Source organism: Platalea leucorodia (assembly GCF_965183815.1).
Source record: "Platalea leucorodia genome assembly, chromosome: 5".
NCBI classification, from domain to species: domain Eukaryota; kingdom Metazoa; phylum Chordata; class Aves; order Pelecaniformes; family Threskiornithidae; genus Platalea; species Platalea leucorodia.
The window spans coordinates 31555498-31569207 of NC_138827.1; the positions used below are offsets into that span (position 1 = coordinate 31555498).

Here is a 13710-nt window from a genome sequence, read left to right on the forward strand (position 1 = left end):
TCCCTGCCTTCCCACCACAAGCCCCTTCTAGGGGAAGCCGCATAAGAAGCGTTTGTGGCTGAGCCCCCGGAACCAGCAAAACCCACAGGGAGAGCTCCGCTGCTGCGTCGGATGTTTAATAAACGCTTCAGCCCGTTGCTCTTTGCTTCCTGGCTGCCTTTTTATATATGAACACATCCGCACTTGTTGCGGAGCAGCCTCCCAGCCCCACCTGGGCGCAGGCAGGGACTCGGGCTGGCTGAGGGAGCAGCCCTGCCACTGGCAGCATCTGTCACCCCCTGCTCCCACACCCCCTCCACAAACACAGATCTATAAAGGGGTGAAGCAGAGGTTGCTGACGCACCCCAACAGCATCCTGGCTGTTACGAAGGGTGCAGGGGCCAGACAAGCTCTTATCAGCCTTCCCCAGCCCCCTGGGGCTGCTCAACGGCCCCCAGGAGCCTACACCAGGCTCCAACGAGAGCGAACCCAGCAGAGCGAGAGCTGACGGCAGCCCCACCTGGGCTGAATTTCACCCCTCGCTCCCCTCCAGCCAGCCCCGCTTTCCCCAGCACCCGGCGCCGATGGAAAGGCTGGGGCTGAAGGGAGAGGGAGCCCCATAGCCCAAGGGCAATGAGGAGCAGAGGTAGGAACCTGCACCAGCAAGAGGGGAGAGGCAAGGACCATTTGCTTACAATCTTTATTGAAGTCATACAAAAGTTGCCAAAAAGTGAAAAAATACACTATATACAAAACCATTTTCCTTGTAAGGAGAGGAGTGTCCAAGGTTAAAGAATTATCATACTGTGCTTTCAACTGCAGCCCCTGAGTCTGCTTGTGGCCTTTTCTCTGTCTAAAAGAAAAGAAAAGGTTTCGTTTTTAAAAAGCAAGACACTGCCTTACAGCACCGATTCATGCAGCCATTCAAGGTTTCTGTAATTTGAAGACTCAACTGACTACTCATGCTTCACTGGTCTTCAGAGCCCAACGCTATTCTAAAATACTGATGGTAACTGTAGCCCAGGTGTTAAGTATTAAAAAATACTTTGGGGGGAAAGGCCCTGTGCTGTAGTCGAGCCCAGCTCAAACACCCAGAACACGTTTCTGTCCCACCCCGCGGGCTGCAAGTCTCCACAGCGGGCGCCTTCCCAGCCCGCGGTGCCAGACTCCACGGTACAGCATGCACCCTGCCAGCCGGGGAGCGTTCCCCGCTTCACCTGGGAAGCTTTAAGAAGACCAGCAGGCAATAAAACCAGCACATCTACCAGGCACAAACCCATGCCTGAACAGAGAGGGGAAAACCAAAAAGCACGGCCCAGGCTCCTGCCTCAGCTGCCCACCTCCTCTTCCATTTTTTCTGCAACCTCGTTTCCACTGGGGGCTGCATCACCACCACCACCATTGACGGCCGGTTCTGGTTTAGATTTCTTGGCTTCATTGTCTCCCTGTTGAGTCTCCTCCTCCGGTTTCCTCTGAAGACAAAAGTTGTTTAGTCTTCACCATGTACAAGTTTAAATACTTTTTTTTTTTTTTTTTAAGAAAGTTAGCATTAGATGTCATTGCACATTATCTGTTCAACCTCGACTTGCCAGGTTCAAGACAGATACTTAAAGTCAAGAGTTATAATTTAACCAAAGCTCTGAAAGCTTTGGTATAGAGGTCACAACCACAAGGGATTTCCAGTAAAACATGATTTAGGCGCTAGCATCCGTAGCGCTGGACTATCCCGAGTCACAGTGTGGCAAGGAAGCACGCAGCTGCTGAGCCAAGTCGCAGTTAAGGGGGTAGATTTAGGGCACCTATTTACAATCACCCGTGTAAAACAGATCAAAGCTGCTGCAGGCAAGCCCGAACTGAAAGAGGCTAACAGGACACAGGCCAGGCTGCGCCACGGCAGCATACAGAATAAAAACTAAAATTCCATTATGGGATCATTTCAGTTAGATTTGCAAGCAGTTCTAGAAAACGCATGCACCTTTCATGGCACCTAGTGCTCAAAACACCATCTCTTTAAGAGGCGGTTTATCGTTACCCCCATCAGCCTGGCTCTGCTGCTTATCAAGTCCAATTCTCCATTTCCACTTGGAAAAAAGGGAACCCAACTCAGCCTGGTTGCTTGCCCTTTTCTTAAGGCCTGCGGGCCACCCTGCTCTTCTCGCAGGTCCTCAGCAGAGGAGGGTGCCTGCAGAAGCCACGCCACTCGGCTCGGGAGTTCAGCCGGGGTGCTGAACCACCAGGAACCAGTTTCCCGAGGCTGGATGCTTCCCAGTGGAAAGGAGTTTCGCGCACCTTTTCTGGTTTTACTTTTAGAGTGCTTTTTTCCCCAGTATAGAACTAAGTTAATAAGAAAAGCTTTAAGCCAAGAAATCCAATTATTCAGAGCAAGCCAGTGGTACTTTAACAAACTGCTTGTTCAACTAGCCATTTCTGGACTCACCTTTTTCCTGACCAGGTGAGAGATGTCTGTAACACACTGCGACGCACCATCAGCTGCTTTTCTTACTGGAATCTATTGCAAGACGGAGATTGATGCCTGAGTAACGGCAAACGGTAACCCTTAAAGCAGACATGAATTCTCAACATCCATCTTAAATTAACTTACTGTGGAAACAGAACCGCTGTCTTCACTTTGTGCAAAGCCAGATGTAGTTCCAACCTTAAGAAAAGCAGAAGAAAAAGAGTGAAAAAATTCTGGCAAGGCCATACGTGCTAGATTAGAAAGGGACAGAAAACCCGGCTCCTTCGTGTCTCAATGCTGTATTCTACACTCAGGCACAGGACAGATGCGACACTCGGTCCGTTCGCACGTTTGGCTGACCTATCGTTTCCAGCCCTGACACATTAAATTGCTCTGGAAGCCTACCAAATCCCAGTTTAGTTCGGAACAATTAATGTCAGTGTATTTACTAAATACCCTCTGTTTAGATGTCAGCTGCCTCGGTTTCCCCTCTCACAGTCACGGCCCGTGACATTTGGGAGCAACCACCAGCCCCCAGTCCGTACAATCAAGCCTGAGCGCCTCCCGTTACCGGTTTACTTCAAGTTTCACTAGAAGAATGTTTGGTTAAAAGGAAACCACAGGACGCACTAACCAGAGTTGCTTTCAGTGCCAGCTCAGCTACTCTTGCGCTCTTTTGAGACTCCTTTGAATCTTCTATCTTTTCTTTAATTTCAGGAAGCAGCCCCTTCAGTTCTTCAATCTCCTTCTCGTCTTCAGGGGACCCGCTTTCTGCCTTCTTTATTCGCTCGGTAAGCATCGCTAGGATCAAACAGTTATCATGGCAAAAAACCTCAAGCCAAAGCAGCTGTCCAATTATCAACACCCAGAGGCAAGCATCTGCTAACACACACCGTTTCAACAATTCTCCTGTCAGTGTAGTCTGTTACCACTTTCAGACTGGCAAACATCTGCACAGCAAGGTAATAAGCACACCGAACTACTTTTAGGGCAGTTAAAGTCTGCTTTGACTTGTGTAAGCTCTCACATTCGCCAGGCAGTTTTAGAAATCTACTTACCCATTCTCTTGTCAATGACTTCTACGGATTTACCGAACTGCAAAACCGCCTCATCGAACTGGCTGTTGTAGTGGTACGCCAGGGCCAGCTGGTAGTGACTCTCAGCCAGCAACCGGTCGTGAGCCTCCAGGTACTTCTGCTGCAGGGCCAGGCAGGCCTGAAACTCCTCTATAGCCTGCGTGTAGTTTTCTACAGGAGAAAGGCGTAAGGTCTTTACAAACCACGCTCATATATCCAAACCAGCAAGATCTAAACCCTTACTCAGTTACTCTGTATTTTATTGCACTTTTAGTCTGAAAACAGAACCACCGTGGAATACAGCAGTTGAGTTCAGCGACAGGCTGCTTTCAGATTATCAAGTGACACCGCTCACAGCCCAACAAGGTTCCTGCCCCCCCCCCCCCCGAAAAAGACTGTTTCGAGTCCGGTTCCTCTAGTTCTCTCAAGAGTGCTTTGTCCATTTACAGCAACACAGCAAACTAAGCAGCCAAGCCAAAACCAGGCACACAAATCCTGCTGTGTTACCTATCGCCGTGAACTGAGTGCAGCCTGAATCTAGAGCAGTCCCCTGCCACCTCCCAGTCAAGCTCTCCATTCAATGTATTCTAGTGACATAAAACACAACCCTCATTTTGTAGCCCTTATCCACAGAATCACAGAATCGTTTAGGTTAGAAAAGACCTTTAAGATCATTGAGTCCAACTGTTAACCTAGCACTGCCAAGTCCACCGCTAAACCATGTCCCTAAGCACCACATCCACCCATCTTTCAAATACCTCCAGGGATGGGGACTCAACCACTTCCCTGGGCAGCCTGTTCCAGGGCCTGTCTACCCTTTCGGTGAAGAAGTTTTTCCTAATATCCAACCTAAACCTCCCCTGGCGCAGCTTGAGGCTGTTTCCTCTTGTCCTGTCACTTGTTAGCTGGCAATAAGGTCAGAAAATGTGTAGGTAGCGTGGTCTGCTTTCAAGATCATGCTTCAACTACTAGTACAGACCTGCAATCACGTACTCTTTAAACAACTTGGAACTGGCACTTAAGGTGGGACAAGGACAACCGTATCCTTCCCCCTTGCCCACAACACATGGCTCTCTGCTGTCATGGCCGTAGGTTTCCATAAAGATTCTCAGTTCTAGAAACCTGTCACATTATTTCCAATGTTTCCAAAAGAAGAAGATTACACCCTACTTGGATTTAACAAGATTAAGCCACGTTTTTAAATGAAGGGCAGATAAGACACATTAGAAGGCACAAGCCCGAGTCTTGCTTCACACTCCTTTTTTCTTGTGCATAACACATCAGGGTCTTTCCTGACCATACTCCAGTATTTTGGAAAGTCTAAGAGAGTCAACCATTTTTCATTTGCAGTCTTTATGTTCTGGAACTGGCATGGTACCAACACCTCCCATTTTGCTCAATGACTCACTACTTCGATAAGAGTCCTTCTCAGTTTCTGAAGCTAACCAAACCTTACCTATAAAGCAGAACACAACGCTGGTTTTGATCTGGTAACACATTATTTCTTACTCAAAGCTTTCTTTCACTGTTCTGGAATTGCATGGCCTATCCTGTTTAGGGCACCGACTTGTTCGTCCATTGCTTCTAAAGCTTCTCACATGGCTGCAGTATCATAATTAAACAAAGTGTATTTTGTTTTCATCTCAACAGCCTTAACTCACCTCCGCTCATTTTAAAGTAAGAAACAGAGAAGGACAGAAAGTGGAACTGTACATGAGAAGTAGTATTACTTACCCGATTCAATGCTAACTTCTCCTAACTTTAGATGAGCTTGAGCTGCGTGGAGCTGAGCTTCTTTTGTTTCTTGTCTAAATCAAGGATAAAAGTAGTTTTCAACTCCTCATCAGAATACGCCACATTCACTAATTGCTTATGCCACCCCCCAATTTCTAATGAGTTTCTCTAGCAGATATCCAAATTAGGACTTAAGCCTTTACCTCTTGTAGATGACTTTTGCTAACTCCAGCATGTCCCAGGCTAGCTCAAGATTTCCAATTTCATCCTCCTCACTTTCCTGTAAAGACTAGAAATGCATTAAAGATTAAGTGACTTTGTTACATATCACATCAAACAACGCTCAGTTTCTAAGCAGTGTTGTCAGGAAATAAATTTCTTTAGGAGGTAGAAAGTTTACCACTAGAAGGGGGAAAAAAAAAAAAAAACACCCAAACACATGGAGAAGTTGTTACTGCATCAACTGAGACTTTGCCTGCAGTGGAGGCGTTTTTTTTAAGTGGAACATAAGCTTACGTTGTTAGTTGATATGGCCTTAATTTTTTTTCCAGAAATAACAGGGCACCAAGCACCAGTATTATCCCAAGAAAAAGATTTTGTTTAAGGTGCTATTTAGACGAATCAAAAGCTAAATAAAGGAGTTGATGTTCCACGTTTTTTTTTTTCCAATGAGCTTTTGAACTTCATTAGAATAGTCTGAGGCAGAGACAGATATTCAAGACAGCTGTACAGCACGCTTGGTACGACACTCTAATAGGCTTCAGATTTTTCCAGGTGTTTTGATTGCTACATCGAGGAAATGCCTCAGATTTGAGCAGCACTACACTTCCCACTAAATCTCCATCCTAATCATGTTTTATCAGACCGGGTGCATTCAATGTGCACAGTGAGACAAACAAAACAAGCAGAGAATAAACTGTTACAAGTAACTAACTTTAGTGCCAAGCTAAAGCAACTCTCCCTGCCTGCCCCCGCATTTACCAGGCTGCATTACTCAGCAGTAGACTGCCCAAGTTTACAGCCAGAGCTGAGCAAGATAGTACAACACGTACTACGCATAACGCCACCCCTTCCTTAGGCAATATTGGTTTTCAAGTCATTCCCTACATAGGACTAAATGAAATACAAGTGAGCTTTTATTAAGACATTAACATGACATTTAGACAACTACTGCCCTCTTCTGTGAGCACCGATAGCAGAGCTCAGCAACCTCACCTTGTCTTCCACTGTCAATTCATTCTCCTTATCATCCTCAGCTTTATCATTTTCTTTATCTTCCTCTTCAGATTCTTCTGTTTCTACAAGGAAAGTACACGAGTGAGAACGCTTGTTGTTATCACACTTGCTTCACATGGAGTCAGGTAGAATATATTACATCCAGCCCTTATCCTTCCAGTGACAGGTTAGGTGTGTGGTGCAAGAAGAGCACAGATACATTAAGTTCTCAGCAGCAGCAGCCATCTTGCTGAAAGTGTTAGGCACTGTAGACTAAAGTAGTTCCAGGCTACCTTAGTCCTTGTTTTAAGTTTAACTTCATACTCTCTAAAACAGAAACTTACCCAGCATTCAGTTCTCAAATGCATTGTGAACTCCCACTGAAGTTTTGGGATCCTGAGCAGCCCTGGAGGAACTGGTCAGTTGCTGGACTTCATGCTACAGATAACAAGCGTTTTCAGCAAGATAGCTGCCAAGCTGTGTACAAATAAGACTGCTTCTGAATTCGTGTTCCTCGTGTCAGACATTTAAGTGGCAATGTTAATGAACCTGCTATTGTGTAGCACTGATTTGACTTCTGACATTGTGTAGGAGCGTTGCATGATCTGTTCTACCAGTAGAAAACACTTTGGGAAAATGTGCAGTGAAGGAGTACGGCTAATAACTTTAGAGCACTGGTTGACTCGCGTGCTAAAGTCGCGCACTGGATTCCTATATCATGACCACTGACTAATTCCAGAATAACAGGAGCTCGATGGGGTGGAGACTAGAGAACCCGTAAGCTCAGTCTAACTCCCGAAAAAAGTGCACATCTACCACTGAGAGGGCCAAACCTGTAAGCATGAGGACAGCTCGATCAAAGGTAAAACAGAAGAGATGTTAGGAAGTGAAAATTTAAGTAGTGGGAGGAGTCTGGAATGGGACAGCAGCAGACCATGATGTTCAAGTGTCCTCACACTAACAGAGTTGGGAAAAAAAAGCAGCAGTATGCGCACATAACCAGCCTTTCACAGGATGATGAGGAGTGGATAACTACTCTTAGTTTATGTTCAGTCATACTCTGTCCAGACAGACACCTTGTTAGGCAGCTGCTCCAACACTAAGTGTCCACCGTGCTCAGCAGTACAAATCCTTTCAGAACTATTTCGTCTGAGTATCTGCCACTCCTAAAATAAGGCTCTTCCTGTGGAGCTGAGCTGCTGACAAGCAAAGTTTCAACTATCAGCTCATCAATTAACTTGTGCAATAGAAAGCACTGGCCTACTAAGACCATGCAATTACTACTTCAAAGTGTACAAGTTTTACTAGGTTACTTTAACATAATCCTGAAAACAGCTATAATGAAGCAGGGAAGCAGAATGGCAGAAAAAGCTAGATAGCTGGAAGACTGCACTGTATAGCAGCAATAAGCCTTCAGGTTACCAGGGCAAATAAAGTTTAGATTTGCTGACCAAATTCTCACTTGTAGTTATCAGGAGAAAGACTCAAATGGAGAGTTCTTCCTCGCATCAAAAGCAAATGTGCTATTTTGTTATGTATTCAGCTGTTCTTAGTTTTCTGCTCCACTGTTTTAAAATAAAATATAACCAGAGGCAACTTGTGCTTCAAGTTATTTGAAGGTTAGTGCAATAAACCCAGACGCATGCAAGTGAACATCCATTCAGTATTCTCTACCAGCCTAGCCATTACTTACACATTTCACAGGGCTGTAAGTTTGCTTTCAAGTAAGATTTGCTTTGCAGTTAGTTAAGCGTTAGTCTAGAGAAACTGAGACTATTCACTGTTCCTGGAAACTTTACTTGGATGTAAAGTCCTTCAAGAGCCCCTTTACTGTGCCTTTTCCTTATTCTAAGGCAAACAGAAAATTCTGAATGGAACACTTTTTACCCATTGTTAGCCAAATCCATCAAGTCATCCACCCACAAGTACTTTTCTCCTCTCACTGTTACCTTCTCCCTCTTCCATCAGGTCATCTTTCTCTTCTTTTTCTACCTTAGCACCTTCACCCTCTTCCATCAGGTCATCTTTCTTTTCCTCTTTCTCTACCTTAGCAGCTACTTCAGCCTTTTCTTCCACGTCATTAGATGGCTCTTTGCCCTCTGTGGGCACAGGGTCCTTTGAGGCCTCTGTCTCTTTAAATTCATCTGGTTTCTCTTCTGTAGCTGTCTCTACCAGCTCTTGTTTCTCCTCCAACTTCTTCTGTCCAGCTGCCTCTGCTTCCCCTTCTGCAGCTTCTTTCTGCTCCACAGCGACCGCTGCCTGCACTTCTGCTGTCACTTGTGCTACTGCCTTCTCTTCCACAGCTGCCTCTGCCTGCCCTTCTACAGCCTCTCCCTTTTCCACAGCTGGCTCTTTTTCTGGTGCTTCTGCTGTCTGCTCTCTCGCCTCTCCCTTCTCTTCCACAGCCGCTTCTCCAGCTTCGGCCTCTTCCACAGCTGCCTTTGCCTCCTTGTCCGACACTTCCGTCGTTCTCTCCTTCTCCTCAGTTGCCTCTGCTACCTTGTCTTCAGGCACCATCTTCTGCTCTTTTTCCACTACCTTCTCTTCCACAGCTGCCTCCTCTTTCGTAGCCTCCTTTTCCACAGCTACCTGCTGCTTCTGCTCTTCCGAAGTCACCTCTTTTTCCACAGAAGCCTCCGTCTTCTCTTCAGCCTCTTCAAGCTTTACATCCTTGTCAGCGACTGCTTCTTCTGTTGGTTTTTCTTCAGTGATCTCTTTCATTTCAACATCCTCCTCCTTGATTTCCTTCTCGGACAGTACAGGAGACTCTTCTGCAGACTTTTTGGCCTCTTCTTTTTCCCCCATGGCGTTATATACCTGTTCTCTCAACTCCTCCCTTGCTTCTTCTACATGATTGAGGAAGCATAAACATTTCTTCGAGTTTAGTGATAAAGACATTAATGGGCACTGACAATACCACCCTCAGACCCTCCAGTGTGTTGGTTTGTCATCAACTTAGATGACATTCCTAAAAGCTCCATTTTCAAAGTACAAGGAAGTAGGACACAACCAACATAGTAACTTGTACTAAGCAAATCCCGTCCCCTTCCCCAGACTGCATTATTGCAAGCGGCCGCTCAAGCAGTGTGCAGTTTTGCGCGCTAGCGTTTTTAGTCACAGCTAAGCAAAGAGGTGCCAGTGTTTTAATAGTCTGGATTGACAGGAATTCCTGTATTATCTCCAGCTGCAAGTAGTATAAAATAGTTACTGTTCTTGGACTTTTTATGGAGACTCCGACCTGTCCTACTACACACGCTGTACTGCTACAAGCTTACAAAGCAGTTCAAGTTGACTGTGAAGCTTAAGAAAGCGAGTTTGAATGCAGTGTTTCAGGACACAGACACCCGGTGACCCTTCACACATGCTTTCAGTGACCAGTTCCTTGCAGAAGTTTTAAGAGGTTTTGTTCCATCTTTAAGCAAGATTAGAAGAACAACAACAACAAAAAAAAAAAGTCCATTCAGGCTGCTAAGAGTTTCAAGAGAATGATTCAGGCTACCTAAGATACCAATGGACTAAACTTGGGATCGTTTAGACAAGAAAATGCAGCTTGGTGCCTCCACAACACGGCAGAGCGCTTTACATACCATCAACAGTTGGTAACGCAGAATCATCTTCAGCTTTTTCTCCTTCCTCTTCGACCTGCACCCCTTCTAAGGCATTTCCCAGCACACCATTTTCCATTCTAAAGGGAACAAAAGTTTGTTATCCCTTAGCTCTTGTAGTAACACCGTTTTAACTGCACAAGCCGCAACGCCATAGCCCACCCCACCCAGTGCAACCCTGCAGATATGAGGTTCTAGCGTAACCCTGTCTACGTGAGGGTGAAATCCTGTTAGGCCAAGCAGACTCTTCATCAAATGAGAAACCGTTCGCATACCTTGCCAACTCCAGGAGAGATTTTCCATAGTAAAAAAAAGCTTCTGCACACTCATCCGCTGTCTCACCGTATTTTTTACCCCTATAAAAGTAATGAAGAATTATTGCCTGTGCCTACTTTAGACTTTGATACATGAACTTGAAAGCTAAAAATTCCTGGACGGGAAGAATCAGTTTCTTCACTCGTCTCCCATTGTTTCAAACAAATAATGAATGTTTCTCTCACTTAGCCAGATGTGGCTCTCAAAACATCCAGCAGAGCAAATTAGTCTAAAAGCCAAAGAGGTATCACCCTCAGACACTGATCAAGACTAGCAAACAAGTTACTAGCCAGTAACACCATCCCCTTATTTTCATATTAACAGACATCAGAACCATACACTGCAAAATAAGATATCAGATCCCTTTTCCTCCTTAGGGAACTGTGCTGGCAATTACTGCCACAAAAGCTGTCTCAACTGCACACCAACTACAGTATTGTCCAACACTTGAGTTAATTTAAGTAGTTTGTCCTCTCTTCGGTTGTATTATAAATACAGCAACATATGTAAGATAAAAATCTCAATCTTTCTTGTATAAGCCACATCAGTACAGTCAAGCTGAAAACCAAGCCCTACAAGAATACACAAAACACTCTACTACTCACAGTAAGCTCGCAGCTTCCTGGAACGCATTAACAGCAGCCGGAATATTTCCCATTACCAAGTGTTTCTGTCCTAAACCCAATAGTTTCTTTGATTCTCCATCCACATCCATACTGGAGAAGAGGGGAAAAAATAAAAATAAATCAAATACAGGATTCTGTCAGTTTCCATAGTAATTTCGTATCCAGCTTTCAAAACCTAGTCAGCTTTATGTAAGAGTGAGTTACATACATTACGCTCGTTTGCTTGGTTTTGTTTGTTTAAATCTGGACCAACTTTTAGTCCCGATGACTGAGGGCAGACAGGTTAATTTTAACCAACCGCTGCAAGAAGCGGGTATCGGAATCTGATATGACAAAGGATGCTAAAGAATATACTTTAAGAGTACAACACTGAGTACCGTACAGTGTTTCACCAGAGTCTGATGACAGCTAAGCCAAGAAAAAGAAGAATAAATCCACGTTACGACTTCTCATAGCACAGCATGATGCATTTGAGAAGAACGATAGATGCAACCCTTAGTTTCAAATCAGTGCATCTCGCACAGCTCCATTTCCAAAAGGTCCAGTCCAGTCCGGTGCCTTGGACTGGGACAAGAGGAGCTGCCCACGGAGGAGTACCACTGCATGCTAGTCACATACCTGTACCGCCCCAACGCTCCCCCAGCACTAACAGATCAAGAACGTCCTAAAAAACAGTTGGTATTTGTGTATTTATTAGTCCTTGAAAGAGTTTCGTTGCACTAGATTTGTGCAGACTACTGGTGAGCACAAGTTTTCAGCATCTACAGCATCCACATCTGTTAAACCTCAAGCCTAACAACCGATTTGAAGGATGACCTTTTTCTTTCACTCGATAACCCCCGGATTTCGCGTTCTTTAGCGACTGACAACTCCGACTCCCCTCTCACCTGTCTGTCTTGTCTGTGGATGTGGAAGGAGCTGCCAATTCCTCTTCCATCCTGCAAACGAAATATTGAATAAGCGTTTAGAACGGGCCACCCGTTCCGTGACAGGAACCGAGCTCTCGGAGGCGGGAAAGCAGAGCCGGGAGCGGCGCCTGCTTTCAGGTGTTCGGCCGCCTGGAGCAAGGTCCCGTGCTGGCTCGCGCCGCTGGCTGTCCTTTTGGAGAAACCTGTTTGTTTCGGGTTTGTTTATCGCTTGAATGAAAGCTAGGAAAGCGGATGCTTCCGCCTCCAGGCTGCAGCGGACCCAGCCCGGCCAGCAGGTCCGCCGCCTCAAGCCCGGGACCACCCGCCCCTGCCAGCTTGCAGCCACCGACCCACCCGCACCCTGCGGCTCACGGCCACCCCCACGCACGCTCGCGGCGCGGAACAAGCCGCAAAGGACAAAACCGGGTGTTTTGCACCGCGTTTCCAGTTAGGAAACCGGGGACGCGCCCGAGGCGCCCGCCCGGCTCGGGGGGCTGGGGGCCGCCCCCCCGGCAGCCCCCGGCCGCCCGCTGACAGGCGCCGCGCTGCCCCGCGGCCGGCAGAGGGAGGCCGGGGGCGGCGTCGCGGAGCTCCGCGGGCGGAACAAAGGCGGGCAGCGGCCCCGGCCCCCCCCGCCCCTCACAGACAATGGGCGCCTTTCCCGCCTTCCCCCCGGCCCCGCCCCCCGCCATTGGCGCCAAACCCCGACGGCGGCTCCTGACGGGCTGACGGCCCGCCGTCACGTGACGCCGCGGGTCCACCCCACGCCGCCCCCACACCCCCCTGCCGCTCCCCCTCCCCCAACCCGCCCCACGGGCAGGCCCGGCGGCGTCGGCTGCCCCCAACAAAGATGGCAGCAGCCGCGCAGGGGTCACGTGGTGGCTCGGCGCGAGGCGAGCGGGCCCAGCTGGCGCTGGAGGAGCGGGGCGGCACGTACCACCGCCGGGAGGGGGGGAAGTGGGGGGGGGGGGGGAGGGGGGCAGGCGCGCGAGCCCTCAGCGCCCCCAGCCCTCCCCCCCAAAGGAAACCCTGCCCGCCGCCCCCCACCCCCCCCCGTCACCCCGCGGCGCGAAAGCGCCCCCTCTCCCCTGCCGCAGCCCCCCCCGCCCCGACACGCACACACCGTGACCGGGGCCAGCCCGCGCGGCCCTACCTAGTCGGGGAGGCCGGCGCGGGCTCAACGCAGGGGGGAGCGGCGACGGCCGGAGATTGCATAGAGGCTGCTGGAGACAGGGGCGGCGGCGGCAGAGTGCAGACCCCTACCCCTCCGGCCGCCTATATACCCCCCAGGACACGCCCCGGCCCGCCTGGCGGCGCGCGCACGCCGCGGCGGGACTACCGCTCCCGGCATGCCCCGCGCCGGCCCGCCGCGGGACGGCGGGGGCGCAGCCGCGCGGGGCTTGCTGGGAAACGTAGTCCCGGGAGGGAGAGGGGCCCCCGGGAAGTGTAGTGCCGGGGGGCGGGGCCGGGCCGCGCGGGGAGCGCAGGGAAAGGGAGTTCCGCCGGGAAGCCGCCGCCGCGCGGCACGCTGGGAAGCGTAGTCCGCGCCGCCGCCGGGCCGCTGCCCGCCGCCCCCGGGGCGGCTCCGGACGGCAGCCGGGCCCCGGGGCGGTGGGAGGGCCGGGGGCCCCGCTGCTCCCCTTCCCGCCCCGGGGGAAGGTGGAGGTGCGTGGGGGGCGGGCTCCTTCCCGCAGGACGGGGCTCCCCCCGCCGCCCCAGACACGGCGGACATGGCTGCGGCAGCCCCGACAGCAGCCGCCTCCGAAAAACTGGCACGGCGCAGCGGCGGGGCCA

The 13710-nt window shown here is 49.2% G+C and overlaps 1 protein-coding gene across 1 annotated transcript; it reads right to left on the bottom strand.

Moving 5' to 3' along the window:
• Positions 1-704: 704 nt before the first annotated feature.
• On the bottom strand, positions 705-13252 carry NASP (nuclear autoantigenic sperm protein). The gene is made up of 15 exons (XM_082313654.1): positions 13070-13252; positions 11896-11946; positions 10988-11098; positions 10343-10423; positions 10050-10147; positions 8412-9308; positions 6463-6545; positions 5451-5536; positions 5248-5321; positions 3496-3684; positions 3072-3238; positions 2582-2635; positions 2417-2488; positions 1320-1451; positions 705-832 (listed from the first exon to the last, which is right to left on the bottom strand). Exons 1-15 carry the CDS (start codon positions 13129-13131, stop codon positions 779-781), a joined length of 2211 nt encoding a protein of 736 aa, XP_082169780.1. The 5' UTR covers positions 13132-13252; the 3' UTR covers positions 705-778.
• Positions 13253-13710: the final 458 nt, after the last annotated feature.